Here is an 18,697-nt window from a genome sequence, read left to right on the forward strand (position 1 = left end):
GCTCAAGAGATGGGTTGTAGGTAAAAGTATTAGCTGTGCCAGCCTGGCTGCCTAAGTTCCAACCTCAGAACCTGTGTAAAAAGCCAGATGCAGGAGCATGAATCCAGCACAGCTACCCCAAGATGGAAACAGAGACAGGACAACACGAGACTCTGTCTCAAGAAAAAGAAAATTAGAGGATCGATTTGGGGATCCAATAATCCAAAAAGAGTAAGTTCTAAAAACAAGAAAGGAGAATAGGAAATTTTCAAAGAGAATGATCTGAGGATTCTTTCCTTAACTGGAAAACAGGAGCATCCAGACAGAAAGGGTTCACTAAATTCTACCACCGTGAGTCAGACATGGCCTCTACTCATGCTTGTCATCAACATTTCAAACAAGGAAGGACAGAGAACTTCCAGAAAGAATAGCCACACTCTTTAATGTCAGAAGCGGGAACACAAAGAGCAGGGCCTTCAAAGTTCTGAAAGAAAATGGCTTCTGCCCTAAACTGCTAATAGCCACACCATTGGCTAAAAGAGAGAAATCACTTATCCTTTCAGACATGCAGGGTAAGAAAAGGAAAAGACATGAGATTTAGACACCACAGGATCTATAAGAAGAGAGGTGGCGGGAGCCACAAGCCACAGATTGATAGAAGCAATGCTCAGCATGTGGTGGGCAGCATGTCTGGAGAGCCAACATTCCTGACCTCAACAGGGAAGCAGTAGACTGTAGAAGGACAGCAAAGGGACAAAGGGGGACAGCAGAAGGCCATAGGGGGGCAGTAGAGGGCTGAGCCACAGGGGGGCAGTAGAAGGCTGAGCCACGTGGGGGGGGGGCAGTAGAGGGCTGAGCCACAGGGGGGCAGCAGAGGGCTGTAGGGACAGAACCACAGGAAATATGTTTAGTTACTCAATCTGAGGCAGCCGAGAGCCACAGTTCTGCTAAACAGGCTGGGGTTAAGCAAATAGTATACAGAACACTAAGCAAACAAAAATACAAATATATCGTGGGAGAACAAAGTGTTGTTCCTGATGAAAATGGACTATCTATTTATATTGGGGAAGTGAGATAGGCAACAAATTTTTGCTCGGGACCTAGGAACTGGAAGAGCCCTAAGTCATAACTTCTGTATGAGAAGTCAAAACATGGCTGGGCAGTGGTGGTACATGTCTTTAATCTGCACTCAGGAGGCAGAGGCAGGTGGATCTCTGAGTTCAAGGCCAGCCTAGTCTACAGTGAGTTCCAGGACAGCCAAGGCTACACAGAGAAACACTGTTTTGAAAAGCCAAAAAAAAATAAAAGTCTGTGGTAGTTTGAATGTAATCGACCCTCATAATCTCATAGGGAGTGGCACTATTAGGAGGTGTGGCTTTGTTGGAGTGAATATGACCTTGTTGGAGGAAGTGTGTCACTGTGGGGTCAGGCTTTGAGATTTCCTATGCTCAGGGTACTACCCAGTGTCTTCACTTCCTGATGCCTGCAAGAAGTAGGACTCTCAGCTACTACTCCAGCACATCAGCCTGCATGCAGCCATGCTCCCCATCATGATGATAATGGACTGACCCTCTGAAACTGTAAGTGAGCCACCCCAATTAAATGTTTCCTTTATAAGAGTTGTCATGGTCATGGTGTCTCTTCATAGCAATAAAAACCTTAATTAAGACAAAGTCAAAACATACTATGCTCAAATAAGAAAGAATGATACATGCATGTAATCTAGAAGTATAATGGTAATTACCAGAAAGAAATTAAAGTAGACGTCTCTGAGAAGGAAGAGAAAAAGAAGGAATGGGGTGAGAAAGCTAGAGAACTGCTTACTGTTTCTTATGCTGAGATTTATAGCACTTTTAAAAATGTTTACGCATTTGTATTTTCTCAAGTGTTCGGCACATTCAAAACTAAAATGCAATAGGACTCTCAATGTTTTATTGAAGCAGCGTGAACGTTACTGTCTTGAGACTAACCTGACAGTAAAGTCCACTTTAAGGTCTCTCTACCCAATGCTCATATTGAAGATTAGAGTCAACTACTCTGATAACAAGTACCTGGTCTTCAGTAAGATTCTCAGCATCCCAGTTGCTGCAACGAAGTAGAAGGGACTTGTCAAGTGGAAAGTTCAAAATAGTCTCAGCAAGAGATTTCAGGCTTAGCCCATTACAGAGTATATTGTTTCTACAAGAAATAAATAAAGCATGTATCAAAAATGGGCAAATGGTATGAATAGGAAAAAATTTTAAATGACTAATAAACAGAGGACAAATAAGCACAAGAAATCAAAGAAATGCTGATTTCCTATCAGACTTACAATGGTTTTTGTTTTGTTTTTTTAAACAAGTACATCTAATATCAATGGAGCATAAAAATCAATTAGGTTCATAAAATTTGTGAACTGGACATCTTTACGATCATTATGAAAAACAGTTTAATAATAAATAACTATCAAAAACTCAAATATAAAAATTCTCTGATCTAGCATTTCCTTTCCTGGGAGTTTATCCAAAGGACAAAGATACTTAAGTGGATATTCACTGCAGCACTATCTGTAGCAAGAAGAACTGTAAACAGACTAAATGTCCTTCAATGGTACTCATGCCTTACTTTTAATATATGAGTAAGAATGACAAAGCTATATCAGGGTGTGAGAGTATAAAAACCAGCCATTGTTTCTGCTCTTCCAAACTTCACGATTAGAACTGCTGCAGGGTGCTGGAGAGATGGCTCAGAGGTTAAGTGCACCTGCTGGTCTTGCAAAGGACCCAGAGTTGGTTCCCAGCACCCACGTGGCAGCTTGCAACCATCTGTAACTCCAGTTCCAGGGAATTTGATACCTTCTCTGGCCTCCTCAGGCACTGCACAAATGAACACTCGTGTACATAAAATAAATATAAATAAATCATTTAAAAAATTGTTGGGTAACAAAAAGGATTTCATTGTTGATCTTGGAAAATCAAGACTAACCAAGAAAATACATGTGGAATTAAGAAAACATCAGTGGACCAGAGAGTATCTCTGCGAGTTTGAGGCCAGGCTGCTCTATATAGTAAGTTCCATGCTAGCAAGAGAACATAGAGAGACCTTGCCCCCCCAAAAAAAAAAGTCCTAGTGGACAAAGACTTTTTTAAAAAGTAAAGAGTAGGCAAGGGATATGGATCCAGGTTAGTTCATACAGCACTTGCCCAGCACACATGGAGCCCTGGGATCAATCTCCAGCACCACTAAAAACAACAAAAACACTAAAAACTAAGTGATGGAATATCTGCCTAGCATGTACAAGGCCCTGGATTCAATCCCTGATACCAAAACAGTAACAACAAGGAAAATGAAAACAGACAACATATGACACTAGTCCAGAGTGAGCATCTGCAAGTCACGGAGCAGCAAGCTGGCAGGCAAAGGCTCCAGCGATGAGGAAGAACAGGAAGCCTTCCCTCCCCAAACAAGCAGTCAACCAGTCACGTCTCATTGCCTGAGACCAAAAACACAAAAAGGCCAGGCACGCTTGAATAAAATAAACAGCTCTTGGTTAAATTCATGAAATTAAGAATGGGAAGGAAATACTAAACTTTCTTTAGTTCTATTAAAAACCACAAAAGTGGGGCCTGGAGTGTAGTTCAGTAGGGAAGTACATGCATAGCAAGTACAAGACCCTAGGGTCAATCTCCAGCAATGAAATGAAATAAAATATAAAATAAAATTGGAGCTGGGGAATGTCAATAATTTCATTAATTATAATAAAACTTCATTTAAAATGAAGGCTCTTGGGCTAGAAATACAACTAATGATATAGCACTTGCCTAATTTATTCAAGTCCTGAAGCTCAATTCTCAGTACAAAAACATAAACGAAAGGTCTGAAGAAAGTTTCATCCTTGTTCTGAAGATTAGACTCAATCAGTAAAGGGCTTACCATGCAAGCATATGGACTGAGTTTGACCTCCCAGACCCCATGTAAAAAGGCCGGCTGTGGCAGAATGCACCTGATATCCCCGTGACAGCCAGACTAGTCAAGTCTGTGAGCTCCAGATCGAGTGAGAGACTCTGTCTCAAAAAATAAAATGAAGGCCTGGCAATGGTGGTACATGTCTTTAATCTCAGCACTCAGGAGGCAAAGATAGGCATGTCTCTGTGAGTTCAAGGCCAGCCTGGTCTTGAGTGGTGACACCCTGTCTCAACAACAAAATCTAATGAAGAATAATTGAAGAAGACACTTCACAGTGACCTCCTGCAACATGTATGTGTGTGTGCACCCAAACACACACACACACACACACTTTCATTCTTATTTCTAACTACAAATTGTATATTATCGTTTCATGATAATATTCATCTTTGGCCTAATTCTCCTTTAGGATGTTTTGAGACAGGTGCTCATGATCTAGCCCAGGCTGGCCTCAAACTCATACCCTCCTGCCTCAGCCTCAGAGAACTCAATGCACTTTCAATTTACATACATTCATTTAAGTGTCTCCAAATGCACAGAGTGTAAATGAGGACTGTGGTTTCTGGAGAGATGGTTCAACAGTTAAGAGTATTCAATGCTCTTGCAGAGGACCCAGGTCCAGTTCCCAGTACCCACATAATGGCTCACACCCCTCTGTAACTCCAGTTCAAGGGGATCTGATGTTCTCTTCAGGCCTCCACAGACGTAAACATACAGGCAGGCAAAACACTCATACACATAAACTAAATAAATATATTTTAAGTAAGTAAATAAATAATGGATAAATAATAAAGTAAATAATAATGGATAAATAATGAGGACCGTGCATGGACCTGAGGAATTAAGTGTGACCCCTGAATGATGGAGTGAAATAGTTTCTACAGAAGAAAAGGTTAAGAAGGGAAGCCTTTCTCTTTAAGTCAAGGACAAGGCTGACCATTATTTGTGCCTAAGGCTTGTTTGTAAACACAAATGCTGACCAGAAGTCGGGTTTACCATAGGAGTGCTGAAGACTTGGGAAGTTAAATTGAGTACATGAATCACAAAGGGAAAGCCCAGACCTGGCCCACTGTCACCCCCTCAGAACCCTGAGGTCAGGTCATCTGGTCTCTGAAAAGAAGCCACAAATACGGGCTCTTATATTTAGTCTTCTGCATTGAAAACACATTTCACATGGAAAAAAGTAAACAAACCCAACAGCTCCAACTTAGCCAGGGGACCACTGGTTCAAAACCTCTCCTTTACAAGGGATTAGAGGTTTATCAAAAAAGAAATTTTAGCCAACCAAGCTTTTCTCAGACATTGGTATGTCTTCCTACACGTTCAGTACGCATTTTCAAAGCCTTTAGGTTTCTAACGAATTCTAACTGCTTCATTCTCGATCCCCAGCAACTGCAGCTCATGTACAATGTTTGCCCCACAGCTACAGGCATCCTGGCATGCATACAAACCATACCCCTGCTTCACGGCTAGGTAGCGGAGGTCTAGACACCCCCTTACAATGAGTCCATAATCCTGGAGAAGCTTGTTGGCATCTTCTGAGCATCCCACTCCTACTTTCAAGATGGTGCCATCTGCCAGTATGTCCAAAAGCGTTCTTGGTAGTGTTTTGCCTCCATAGATCAGCCTGGGCAAGCGAATCAATGCACAGAAGCCACTCGGGGAAGCCATTTGTAGAAGCGACAAAGGACTGGCTTTGCCTTCCAAATTCACCTGCAAAAGAACACGACAGAGCACAGTTCACATCCTTGCACAGCAGCAGGACAAAAGGAATCTCTGGCTAAAAACCCAATTTAAGAGCTATGTCCTTAGCTTCCCAAAGGGAGCAGCAGAATGGATTGGAGGCTAAATGCAAGGAGAGCCTGTTTGAACAGATATAAGGCCTTCTAAAGCAGCAGTCTGAAGAAGCTTCACAGGGCCAACTCCAGGCCCTGAAACCTGATCAGTCCACAACCAGTCACCAGCTGATAGTCTCAGGAGCTCTGAGACAGCAGTCAGAGGAAATATGCTGGGTTTAAAAGGCTAAGAGCAGAGTGCTAAATGGCATCATACCTGAACGCTCTACTGCACATGCTCGTAACTGCCCTCACCTGCCTTATCAGCACTGCTTCAAGAGGCTAGTTTCAAAAGGAAGTAGAGGCCGGGCATGGTAGCATTTGCTTTTAATCCCAGCATGCAGCAATCTGTAGTGGGTAGCCATTCCAGCTTTGATCTGGAAGTTCCAACCCCCATTGAGGCTTTGGTAACTGTCACGCCTACAAGGTGGGGCCAAGGGAGGACCCGGAAGACCCAAGATCCAGATGGGCCAGCTCTCTCTGTTGCTGGACCCTGGGTGGTGGAGGTTGACAGAGCAGAGCTCCAGAGAACACTGCTGGACTGCGATACACCTCCCCCAGACCCTGCAACCTACCTATCCCTTCATTTGTAAGTTATGCCACTAATAAACTTTCCTTTTAACTACGTGGAGTGGCCTTAATAATTTCACCAATAGCAATCTATGAGTTTGAGGCCAGCCTGATCTGCATATTGAACCAAGACAGCCAAAGCTATATATATTGGGAACCTTTTTCAAAAACACAAAACAAATAGTGCAGAGCACAGTTCTGCCAGTATAACAGATCCTGGTGGGACAAAGTCACAAATGAAGTTTATCAAAGAAAGAAACAGCACAAAGGTAAGTTTGAGAAAATACTGAATTAATGGTATCCCTAGAAAAACATATTACAAAATTTGTTCCTACTTTCAAGAGTTTAAAAAGGATTCCAAAAGCAATCCACAAAACAGATGAACTACCCAATAAATTTCTTCTCACTTTTCATGAAAAGAAACTTTCAGCCTATAGGTGGAACAGCTTACCAAATATGACAGGATAATGGCAAAGCCGACATTATCACTCACAGTTCCCAGTGTCTACAACAGTAGTTCTGAGGGGAGAATGATTTTGCCCCTGATGGGAAATTTAAGTCTGGAGAACTCTTAGGTCATCACAGTGGAAGAAGGGAGTATAAAGGCACCTAGCAGGCAGGAGGCAGATGCTGCTGGGCATCCAACAGCACAAGACATGCAACAGGACACATCCCACAACACTACTCACAACACAGAATGATCTGCCAATCATTTCAGCAGTGGGGACAATATGACTATGTGTGAGGCTCACACACTGCCTACATTTATGGCTGGCATGGTCCTGGCCTAAAGAACTTAGAACCTTTGAGGAAGAAGAGACATATAGGACAAGCTCTTACACATGTGATATGGTAAAAGCAAAGGTATTTATCAAGCACAGTGTCACATACTGTGGGATATCTTCCTGTATACTGTGAATATGTATTGCTCCGGTTGGCTAATAAATAAAGCTGCATTGGCCTATGGCGAGGCAGGATGGAGCCAGGTGGGAAAATTCAAGGGAGATAGTGAGAGGAGAAAGGCAGAGTGAAGAGACACCAGCCCATAGCCCAAGGAGCAACAAGATGCCAGCAGATCGGTAATACCACAGCCACATAGCAACATATAGATTAATAGATATGGGTTGAATTAAGTTATAAGAGCTAGCTAACAAGAAGTCTGACCCATAGGTCATACAGTTTGTAAATAATATAAGCCTCTGTGTGTTTACTTGGGACCAAGTGCCTGCAGGACTTGAGTGGGCGAGATTCGTCTGAACTTCAGGGCCAGGCAGGACTGGAGAAACTTCTGGCTTCAGTCACAAGTACTGGGAGAAGAAATATTTCATACTTGAGGCAATCAAGATTACCAAGAGAAAATAGTCAACCACACAAGAAATTACTACTAAAAACAAAATGTCTTTGCCCTTAAATTCTACCTTACTGTTCAGCACAGCCATGATTTAACTCACCAAAACCTTAGACTTTCTTCTTAGACACTGCTTTACCAATGGGAGCTATTTACACATCCTCAGAAGAAAATTGGTGCCATGTATGGTGAAACTCACCTCTGATCCCAGCACTTGGGAGGTACAGGCAGGTAGATCTCTAGGAGTGTGAGGACAACCTGATGTACACAGCAAGTTCCAAACCAACTGGGGCTACATAATGAAAAACTATGTGTCTCCCTTCCTACCCCACACATGCACATGCGTGCACACAAGCACACACACACAACATAAAGAAGGAAATAAATAGTATAAGTATACTAAAAGAAAACTTTAAAATGATAAGAAATTGTTCTCATATCTGACTGCTTTCTTCCCAAGCTGAATCTAGACTCAGCACATCTTCAGAGTTATAGAAAAAATCAGATCACCTACAAAGAATCAATAAAATAGTGATGATTACCTTCAATAGCAACAATGGAAACCAGAAGACAATGAAATACAGTCTTAAAAATGGCAAAGCTAAAATTCTACACTCAGAGGAAATATTTTTACAAGACTTAAAAAAAGATATTTTCAGAACAATGGGTATCTTATTATCAATGAGTACCAAAAATAACTTGTAAAAAATTTGGCATAAGGGTTAGGCACAGTGTGTGTGACTGTCATCCCATACTCAGGAGGCTGAAGCAGGGGGACTGCGACAGGTTCCAGACCAGCCTTAACAATGTAGTAAGTACCAGGCCAATCATGACTATAAAGAACATTCTGTCTCAAAAGAGCCAAGCAACACACAAAAGCAAGAATGACTTCAAGAGTCAGGAATAGGGATGGGAGAGATGACTCCGTGTTTAAGGGCACTTGCTGCTCCTGCACAGACCCAAGTTGTGCTACCAGCACCCAAGTGGGACTGCTCACAACTGCATATAACTCTAGTTCCAGAGGCTCCAACGCCCTCTTCAGACTGCTGCTGGCACCTGCACACACACGGGGACACGCGCACGCGCGCGCGCACACACACACACACACACACACACACAAAATAATATAAATTTTGGGGCTGGAGAGATGGCTCAGTGATTAAGAGCACTGGCTGCTCTTTCAGAGGTCCTGAGTTCAATTCCAAGCAACCACATGGTGGCTCACAACCATCTGTAATGAGATCTGGTGCCCTCTCTGGCATGCATGCAGACAGAGCACTCATACCTAAAAAAATTACATAAATAAATTAAATTTAAAAATAAAATATAAATTTATTTTTTAAAAGGAGCTAGGAATAGAGGAGTATACAATCCTAATACTCAGAAGTGGAGATGGGGATCTAGAGTTTGGGGCTTGCATAGGCTACTGTGAAACCCAGTCTCAAAAACCAAAACAAAAACAAAGAAACAAACAAACAAACCAGTTAACAGGAGCTAGGGAGATGGCACAAGAGGTAAAAGTACTAGACATGCCTGTTGTGGGATAATCCTTTTGTACACCGTGAAGATGTGTCTTTGCCAAGGCACCTTCTGATTGGTTTAATAAAGAGCTGAATGGCCAATAGCCAGGCAGGAGAGAACAGGCAGGACTTCCGGAGAGAGAGAGAAACTCAGGGTTAGAATCTAGGCTTGGAGGAGATGCCAGCGAGACACAGAGGGAGTTGGACATAGAATGGAGGAGAGGTAAAGAATCATGTGGCAGAACATAGATTAATAGAAACAGATAAATTTAAGTTATAAGAAATAGTTGGGAAGACGTCTAAGCTAAAGGTCAAGTTTTCACAACTAATAAGTCTCCATGTCATTATTTGGGGGCTAGCAGTCCAAAGAAAGTCCAACTGCATTTGGCATTCAATGTGGAGGCTCAGCCCATATATTAAAACACAGGGTTTGAGAAAGCTGAGAAAAGTCCTGGATTTGACCCACTGCTCATGGTGTACAGAGTCAAGGCTCCTTTAAGAGGCCCTACTAGGTAGCAGAGCATTTGAACAGCAGCCTATCAGCAGGAGACTAGTTTGAAAAGTCTGCCACAGCACAGGCCCAGAAACTCCCCAGAGTTGGGGAGGCTAGATACACCTCTGCCGCCCCCCCCCCCCCCCCCCCCCCCCCCCCCCCCCGCCCCAGAGGCAAGAGGCTCAGCTCTCATCAACACAAAGGGGGTGGAGCCGGCTCCCAGCAATGCTAAGTGAGCCACACAGTGGGTAGCTTACCTACTGCCTAGTCATTTAAGGTTTGGCTCATGTGGTCGGAGAAATACTACAGAGACACAAAAGAAAGGTCAGGTCCAGACTGAGAAAACCTCTGAATAGGTACAATATGCTTGAAAATGTGCTTAGGTGCCAAAGAAAGAAAAGAAAATGGGTAAAGACATTTATAGAAAATAAATAAATAGTTTGAAAATAATAAAGTAATATAAAAAGAATAAGCCACATAAGGTTAGGAAATACATAGGGCGTCTGGATCCTGTATGGTGCTTTGTTGACTTTGAATTTTTTTAAATGCTAATGAGCAAAACCCAACAGCTGCTGAGAGATACTGGATTGTGGAAAAAACTGCTGAATTAAACCAGCCTATATATTTTAAGAATGTCTTAACTTTAGATTGGAAGTCAGAAAATGTGTTGTGTTAGGGTAGAGGTTATGCCTTTGTTCCCACAGGAAACAAAAAGCTATGGATAAATAAATAAAGATCAGATTTGACCCTGGGAGACCTCTTGAAAATCCTGGCTACAGACATGAAGGAAAAAAAAAAACAAGAAAAACTACAAGACAGGTGACATATAAGCTAATACCTCTACATGGGAGCAGCTCTGAGACTGGATGAAACATGATAAATCTTGTAGGCTACAGAATCCTCATGACTTATTATTACATGCTATCCTTTCATGGAACATGGATGGATATTTATATTACAGTTTAGTTACTCTGTCCAAATGGACTTATAAAGTTGATAGATGCCTTTTACCTGCTCAAACACAGAACAGAGAATCATCTTTAGCTGATTTGTGCCCACCGCACATCCCATACTTGTGTTAATGAAGATATGTATATAACCTTTAAAAGATTGTATGTTGTCAGAAAAAAAGGACCAGACACTAATGAAAACAAGTAGCCCAGGTGATCCAGCCTCTCAGAATGCCTCTGTTGCAGTTTCCTCAAAAATCTGCATCCAGAACATCTTCAAAGCAGCTAGCTGAGATGGTTCAGCCTCAGACTACTCCAGTCAGGACTTCAGATAAGTTCTGCACTTTCCCATCACACAGAGACTAAACAAACAATAATACAGCTTGTTCTCCCAGGACTTGACTATTATCTCATTTTCTCAGGGTCCCTGAAGATGCCATAGTCCCCAGATAGCAGGAAGTAATTTTAAGAACATGATGCCAACTTGGGAGGCAGAGGCAGGTAGATCTCTGTGAGTTCGAGGCCAGCCTGGTCTAGTTCTAGGATAGCCAAGGCTACACAAAGAAACCCTGTCTCAAAAAAACAAAATAACAACAAAAAAGAACATGATACCACATTCTCAAGAGTTGGGGTGGGTGGTTTTTGGTCATTTGGTGGGTTATGGATGTGCTGTAGGATAGTCTTTCTATACACTGTGAGTATGTGTTGCTCTCATTGGTTGATAAATAAAGCTGTTTGGGTAATGGTGAGGCAGAATAAGGTTAGGTGGTACTATCAAACTGAAAATGGAGATGAAGATGGGTGGAGTCGGGGCAGACACCAGCAGCCGCTGAAGGAGCAAGATGCCAGTGAATCACAGGCCATGTTGTGATACAAAGATTAATAGAAATGGGTTAACTTAAATGTAAGAGCTAGTTAGTAATAAGCCTGAGCCATCAGCCAAACATTTATAATTAATATAATCTTTTGTGTGATTATTTGGGATCGGGAGGTTGGGACAGAGAAACTCCACCTCCAATTACATGGATGTTTGTTATCGTTTAGGGGGGTTGGCTGCAAGTTCTTACTGGTCATGATCAGGGAAAAAAACTAAGCAGAGGAGGTTAGATTCATAAACCTCTTCCTGAAAAGAAAATAGAGGGGATATAGGAATGATAGCATAAAAGGGTAGATTATTGAATCTACTTTTAAACTAAAAAACAACTATTAACCTCAAATATTTTATATTGGTATGAATTTTTGTATATTGATACAAATTTAAGGTTATTTTTGCTATAACATACTCTATATATGTTTCTACTCTTGTTTAAGGTATTTTTGTATTGATACAAATTTAAGGTTATTTTTGTTAGAACATACTGTAAAGTATTGTACCTATGCAGCTAATTTAAAAATGTAATGTAAAGTTCTAGTCCTTGAAAGCTATTAATATAAACTATTTAGGATAATTAAGAAATACAGGTTAGTATTTAGTCATCTGTTGCATGAACTCTAAATGGTCTTATAATAAAAACCTGGAGCCAGATATCAGGATGAAAGCTGAAAGAGCAGAGAAACAGAGCAAGCCACAGCCACCACCAACTCCTCAGCCTGAAAGAGAGTTCCTGTCTCCTCCCACCTTATACTCCTTTCTCTGCCCAGCCATAACACTTCCTGTCTCAATCTTCCTAGTACTGGGATTAAAGGTCTGTGATCCCAAGTGCTGGAATTAAAGGTGTGTGCCACCACTGCCTGGCTCAGTTTCTCCTTTAGACTAGATTGATCTCATGTAGTCCAGTGTGGCCTTGAACTCACAGAAATCCAGATGGATCCCTGCCTCTGCCTCCTGAGTGCTAAGATTAAAGGTGTGTGCCACCACTGCCTGACCTCTATGGCTAACTCTGTGGCTAACTCTGATCTTCAGGCAAGCTTTATTTCCTAGATTACAAACAATATATCACACTCTTGGTTGCCTCAAGTATGAAATATCCCTCCTCATCGCTTCTCGGCCTTTTGGCTAAGATCAAGTGAAATATCCCTCCTCCAGCACTTGTGACACTTTGGTATTTGCCATGTCATTTCTATGTATATGAGCTTGGTCTGTATGTCTTCTCCTCCTGCAAGGTTCTAAATCCTTTAGGCCAGAATCAAGCCTTCCATATCTCCAGAGTTGTCCTCTGACCTTCACATATATCCCATGGCACACATGTACCCACACACATACAAATATGCATAAACAAACCACAAAAACACAAACATTAGAAAAGCAATCCTCAATAAAAATGTCAGAGGACCTAGGACTGTAGCTCAGTTGGTAGATCACTTGCCTAGCATGTAAAGCCCTGGGTCCAACCCACAGTACAGCATACAGAGGATATGGTGGCATACACGCACACGCACACACACACACAAATAATCTTTTTTTTTAAAGTACTAACAAAGCGGGGGTGGGGGGGGTGGGGGGGTGTACACCACCTTTGATACTAGTACTTAGGTAAAGGTAGGAGAAACAAAAGCTCAAGGTTATTCTCAGTTACATATCAAGTTCAAGGTTAGCCTAGAACCTGTCTCTGAAAACAAAAGCTAAAATAGGTAGGTAGTTGTGGTGCTAGGTTTTATTTGTTTGTTTGTTTGTTTGTTTGTTTGTTTGAAGACAGGGTCTTATTTTGTAACCCAGGATGGCCTCAAATTCACAATATAGCCAGCCCAGGGTAGCCTCAAACTTGCTGTGATCCCCTTGCCTCGGCCTCCCAGGGTGATAAGGTTACAGGTGTGCACCACCACACCTAGTTAGTAGCTGGTATTTGATGAGCACTTGCTGTATATTAAAACTGTACTGAAGCCTTTATAGGAATTATCTACTTGATTACTTAGAAGTCACTGGAAGTAGGTGCCCATACATTGCTATTACAAATAAGTAAACAGACTTGGAGAAGCTAATTATCTTGTCCAGTTTGGAGAATAATCAGTAAAAGTGAAACTGACTTTTTTTTTTTTTTTTTTTAAAGCCCACCTAACACGAGAGTAACAATTGTAAGGTCACCCCTATCCCGAGGACATCAGCATCATCTGCTAAAGTATACTTACAAGCAAATCAAGAACAGAGTAAGTCTACTTTCAGCTTATTCTATTCTTGACCACCCATGTCCCGAATTAGGAAAACTAATGAGATTCTTTGTCAGTCACTGCCTTTTAACTTACCCATTCACAGTCAATTCCAAGTACTGGGAAATCTTCCAGCTCTCTCCTAAGGAAGGGCTGGATATGATTCCACTCTGCCTCCTGAGATACTGTCACCACCTCTGCCTGGAGTATCCTCTCCTCCCACGAGGCTCTGGGTGCTCTCAGGGCATCTTCTGGAGGGGGCCACTCCCTCCTACCAGGCACTTGGTACTGGTGCTGCTGCTGCTGCTGTGGCTGCTGCTGTGGTTGCTGCTGATGCTGTGGATGTTGCTGCTGCTGCTGCTGCTGCTGCTGCGTCTCTCTGCTTGTCTTACTCCATCTGCGCTGGATGCCTTTCCACAGGACAAATCCCCCCACGGCCACACCCAGAAGGGTGGTCACTGTCCAAGCCACTGAATTCTGTCTAGACATCTTCAACCTTTTACTGCTTAAGGTAGCATTTCACTAATCCCACAACCTGCAAGATAAGTGTCAAAAATACATTTTCATATAAAATATAAAATTAAATACAAAAAAAGTTTTCTCTAAAGTCCAAATCTCTGTACCCACAAACTAAAATAACTGATACAAATTTTGACACAAAACAGTATTTTGATTTTTCCATTTTTATGCTTTTATTTTTTTAAGACAGGGTCTCATGTAGCCCAGGCTGACCTTGAACTTACATAACTAGGGATGACCTTATCCTTATACTTTGTTATTCCATTTCTATTTCCATTCTTGCTTCCACAATTTCACCTGCGCTCTGACAACTGCCTAGGACTCTCTTTTTGTTGTTGTTGGTTTTCCAGCCAGTGTTTCTCTGTGTAGTTTTGATGAGGGGTGCCCTTGACTATAAACAGAGACCTAAAAGTGTTCATACACTAGTTCATGCCAGGCTGAAGTTATTAAAAATCGCTAAGGAGAGGACAGATACTCAAGTTTGTACTTATGAAGATGTAGGGACCAAGCTCATATAATTCTCATTAAAAGGAAAATCCAGAGCCAAGGATCTAAATTAAGACTAATTCAGAACCGGGGAACTCTGTTAAAGCAGTGTCACCATGGAAGTGACATACGGAGTCCATGTGTTTCTAACACAGCAAACATGTAGAGCTTCTGGGGAAGACAGGGCCTAGAACTAAAACAAAACTTGAAAGCCAGTAAGAATAGTTCACAGAAGCTGGACATAATAGCACAGACCTGTTATCCCACAAATATTAAGACTGAGAGAGGACAGCAAGTTTAAAGCTAGCTTGAGTTACCTACCAAATTCCAGACCAGCTTGGTCTAGGGAGAAAGATCCTGTCTCAATAAATAGATAGATAGAGCTGGGCGGTGGTGGCGCACTCGGGAGGCAGAGCCAGGCGGATCTTTGTGAGTTCGAGGCCAGTCTGGTCTAGAGCGAGATCCAGGAAGGAGCAAAGCTACACAGAGAAACCCTGTCTCAAAAAAGAAAAAAAAAATAGATAGATAGACAGACAGGTAGATAGAGGGACATTTGTTTATGCTGTGGAACATTTGTTTAATGATGCAAAGATGTGTTGCATTCTTTTATGCTGTATTTATTTAACTCTGTGAAGTTGTGTTTGTTACTGTGCCTGTCTAAAACACCCAATAGGTTTAATAAAGAGCTGAATGGCCAATGGGTAGGCAGGAGAAAGGATAGGTGGCAAGCAGAGAGAATAAATAGGAGGAGAAATATGGGAAGAGAGGATTGGTGAGGAGCAAGAAAAAGAAGGAGAGAAGGACATCAGGGGCCATCCACCCAGCTACACAGCAAGCCACAGAGTAAGAGTAAAAAAAGGTATATAGAATAGAGAAAGATAAAAAGCCCAGAGGCAAAAGATAGATGGGATAATTTAAGTTAAGAAAAGCTGGCTAGAAATAAGCCAAGCTAAGTCCAGGCATTCACAAGAAAGAATAATCCTCCATATATTTATTTGGGAACTGGGTGGTAGGCCCCCTAAAAGTGCAAAGAGTAAAAATACCAACTACATAAAGGAGCTGGGGTCCCCAGATTATCTTCCCATATCTCAAATGACCTAAGGACTCCCATAAGACCCCATCTTCCACAGGTCACACCATCTCCCAATAGTGCCACATTGGGGCCCAATCCTTTACCACATGGACCTTTAGGAGAGGCCACATCTAAACTACAGTAACTGTTTTTCTAAAAATACTCAAAGATGAATTCATCTTTTTAAAAAATAAATTGGCTACCAAGACATCCCAAACAGAGCCTGAAGAACTGGAGAAAATACTTGCAAGTCACGTATTTGTTAAAGGCATGTGTTTAAAATATAAACTTTTACAACTCAATAATAAAAGACAAATGAACTAATTAAAAAACATGATTAAGACTATGAATAGAGATCTGAAAGACAATTGAGCAATGGCCAAATAGCACATGAAAAGCTCCTTAACATCATTAGCTCTCAGGGAAAATGCAAATCAAAACCACAATGACATAATGCTTCAAAACCACTACTGTGGCTCTCAAAAAGGCAGCTAAGAAGAACTGGCAATACTGTGGAGAAATGAGAAACTCTCACACACTGTCAGTGGGAATGCCAAATGGTGCAGCTGCTTTGGAGAACAGCCCGGCAGGTCTTCAACAGCTAAGCATAAAGACACCACAGGCCTCACAGCTCCATTACAACCACATGGAAGGGAAATGAACACACATCCACAGACAGTGCCGAGCAGTGCTATCTGTAACACCCTCAAAGTGGAAATCATCCCAAAGCCTATTAACTGAGAGACACATAAAACAGCCTAGCTACAGGTTATGAGTTGAGCTGTGTCTTCCAAAAAGGTATGCTGAAGTTCTACTCTCAGAACCCATGCCTGTGCCCTTCTTAGGAATTAGGGCCTTCCATATATTATCAAGATGAAGTTGAGGCAGGTGATGGTGCATGCCTTGGGAGGCAGAGGCAGGTGGATCTCTGTGAGTTCAAAGACAGCCTAATCTACACAGTGAGTTCCAGGACAACAAAAGCTAGAGAAACCCTGTCTCAAAAAGAGAAAAAGATAAAATGAGGTCATACTGATGTAGACTCAGCCTTAATCCAGTGTGACTGGTATCCTACAGAAAAGAAAAGAAAAAAAAAGACAAGACAAAGGGAGACCCAAATGTGACAGATACACGGGGAAGAAGTCAGGAGAAGATGGAGGTGGATACTAAAGTCAAGCAAACCAAAGAAAGCCAAGGATCTTTATTCCTAGAAGCTAAAAGGCAAGGAAGAATCCTCCTATCCCCAACTCCCCACCAAGGAGACAGAATAGTCCTCCAGAGACCTCTAGTCTCCCGAACTGTAGAACCAATTTCCTTTTTTCTTTCTTTCTTTCTTTTTTTTTTTTTTTTTTGGTTTTCAAGACAGAGTTTCTCTGCGTAGCTTTGGTGCCTGTCCTGGATCTCGCTCTGTAGACCAGGCTGTCCTGGAACTCACAGATCCACCTGGCTCTGCCTCCCGAGTGCTGGGATTAAAGGCATGCACCACCATGCCCAGCCAATTTCCATTATTTTAAGCCATCCAGTTTGTGAAGCTTTGTGACCGCAGCCTTAGGGATGGAGAGATGCTCAGTGGTTAAGCGCACCTGTTGCTCTTTCAGATGACCCAAGTTCGATTTCCAGCAGCCATATCAGGTGTTCACAACTGCCTGTAAATCCAACTCCAGGGGAATCTAATATTCTCTTCTGGTATTTGCAGGCATGTGCACAAAACACACACACACACACACACACACACACACACACACACACACACACGGTGGTTCTGGCCTTTAATCCCCAGGAGGCAGAGGCATCTCTATGAGTTCCAGGCCATCCAGGACTACACAGTGGGACCTTGTCTCAAAAAACAAACCAATAAACAATTTTTTTAAAGTAAAGATACAAATGGGGGAAAGGTATTCAAAAAGAATGTTTTGTTTAAATATTTACACATATATGAACTGCAAATAAATATTTTTAAAGTGTTTTGAAAACAAACTTGACCAAATTTAATAATTTTTAATTTCTTCTTTATTTTAAACTTCTTTTCTACCACACTTTCTAATCTAGATAATAATCAATGCCTTTCAGTTGCTATCTCTTCTAACATTGTAATACACATAAATATGTACTATACACATATGAAAATAAAATCCATAGTGTATAATTAATAACTGTATGGAATGGAGAGATGATTCATCAGTTAGCACTTGCTGCTGCATATGTCTGTATCCACTTTTATGTGGATATTAGCTGTTAAGCCAATGATAACCAAGCTACAATCCACAGAACCACTAAGATTAGCTATAAAGGGACTAGATGGGACAGATAGATCTCATTAGGAAAAGGAAATAGAATAGTTGTAGATGGATGGGTGAGGGCTGGACAGGAGGGTCAAGTGGGAAGAGGGAGGGAATATGGGGAGAGACAGCTAAAATTAAGGGTCATTGAGGGGTAGTATGGAAACCTAATACAGTAGGAACTTCCTAAAACATATATATATATGAAGGCAATCTAAATGAAATGGCCAAATAATGGAGGAGACAGAGTCCCAACTGGACATCTCATCACCCAATGAAGCTTCCAGTACTAGAATTGGGTTACATCTCATTGAGTTGTTGGCCAAAGGGGATCCATGGGAAACCCCAAACAACTGAGGCTGCTGACAAGACTACAGGTTGCTCTTCACAAACTGACAGCAAGGCCCCATTGCTGAAGACAACACCTCCACAACTCATTGAACATGGAGATGGTGAACTGGTGCCTACATAGAACCTTCACCCCTAATTCTAGTGTCTTTGGTATAGGAAGGTACACTGCATGCTACCAAAAGAGAAATGTAAACACCAAGTCAGCCTCAAACCCTTTGATCTACCATGGTGCTCTGCCTGCAAGATATGCTAGCGCAATGGTGTCTGTG

At 41.8% G+C, this 18,697-nt stretch overlaps 1 protein-coding gene across 1 annotated transcript in view; it reads right to left on the reverse strand.

Moving 5' to 3' along the window:
• Exd2 (exonuclease 3'-5' domain containing 2) overlaps positions 1 to 18,697 on the reverse strand; it is a 31,578-nt gene that overhangs the window by 10,093 nt on the left and 2,788 nt on the right. The window contains exons 2-4 of the mRNA XM_052739445.1: positions 13,821 to 14,259; positions 5,381 to 5,637; positions 2,031 to 2,157 (exon numbers count right to left, since the gene is read on the reverse strand). Of these exons, the coding sequence (XP_052595405.1) occupies positions 2,031 to 2,157; positions 5,381 to 5,637; positions 13,821 to 14,213 (777 nt within the window). The 5' untranslated portion in view covers positions 14,214 to 14,259. The remainder of the gene's footprint in view (positions 1 to 2,030; positions 2,158 to 5,380; positions 5,638 to 13,820; positions 14,260 to 18,697) is intronic.

This window comes from Peromyscus californicus, unplaced genomic scaffold (assembly GCF_007827085.1).
Source record: "Peromyscus californicus insignis strain IS unplaced genomic scaffold, ASM782708v3 Scaffold_15__1_contigs__length_86483966, whole genome shotgun sequence".
NCBI lineage: Eukaryota > Metazoa > Chordata > Mammalia > Rodentia > Cricetidae > Peromyscus > Peromyscus californicus.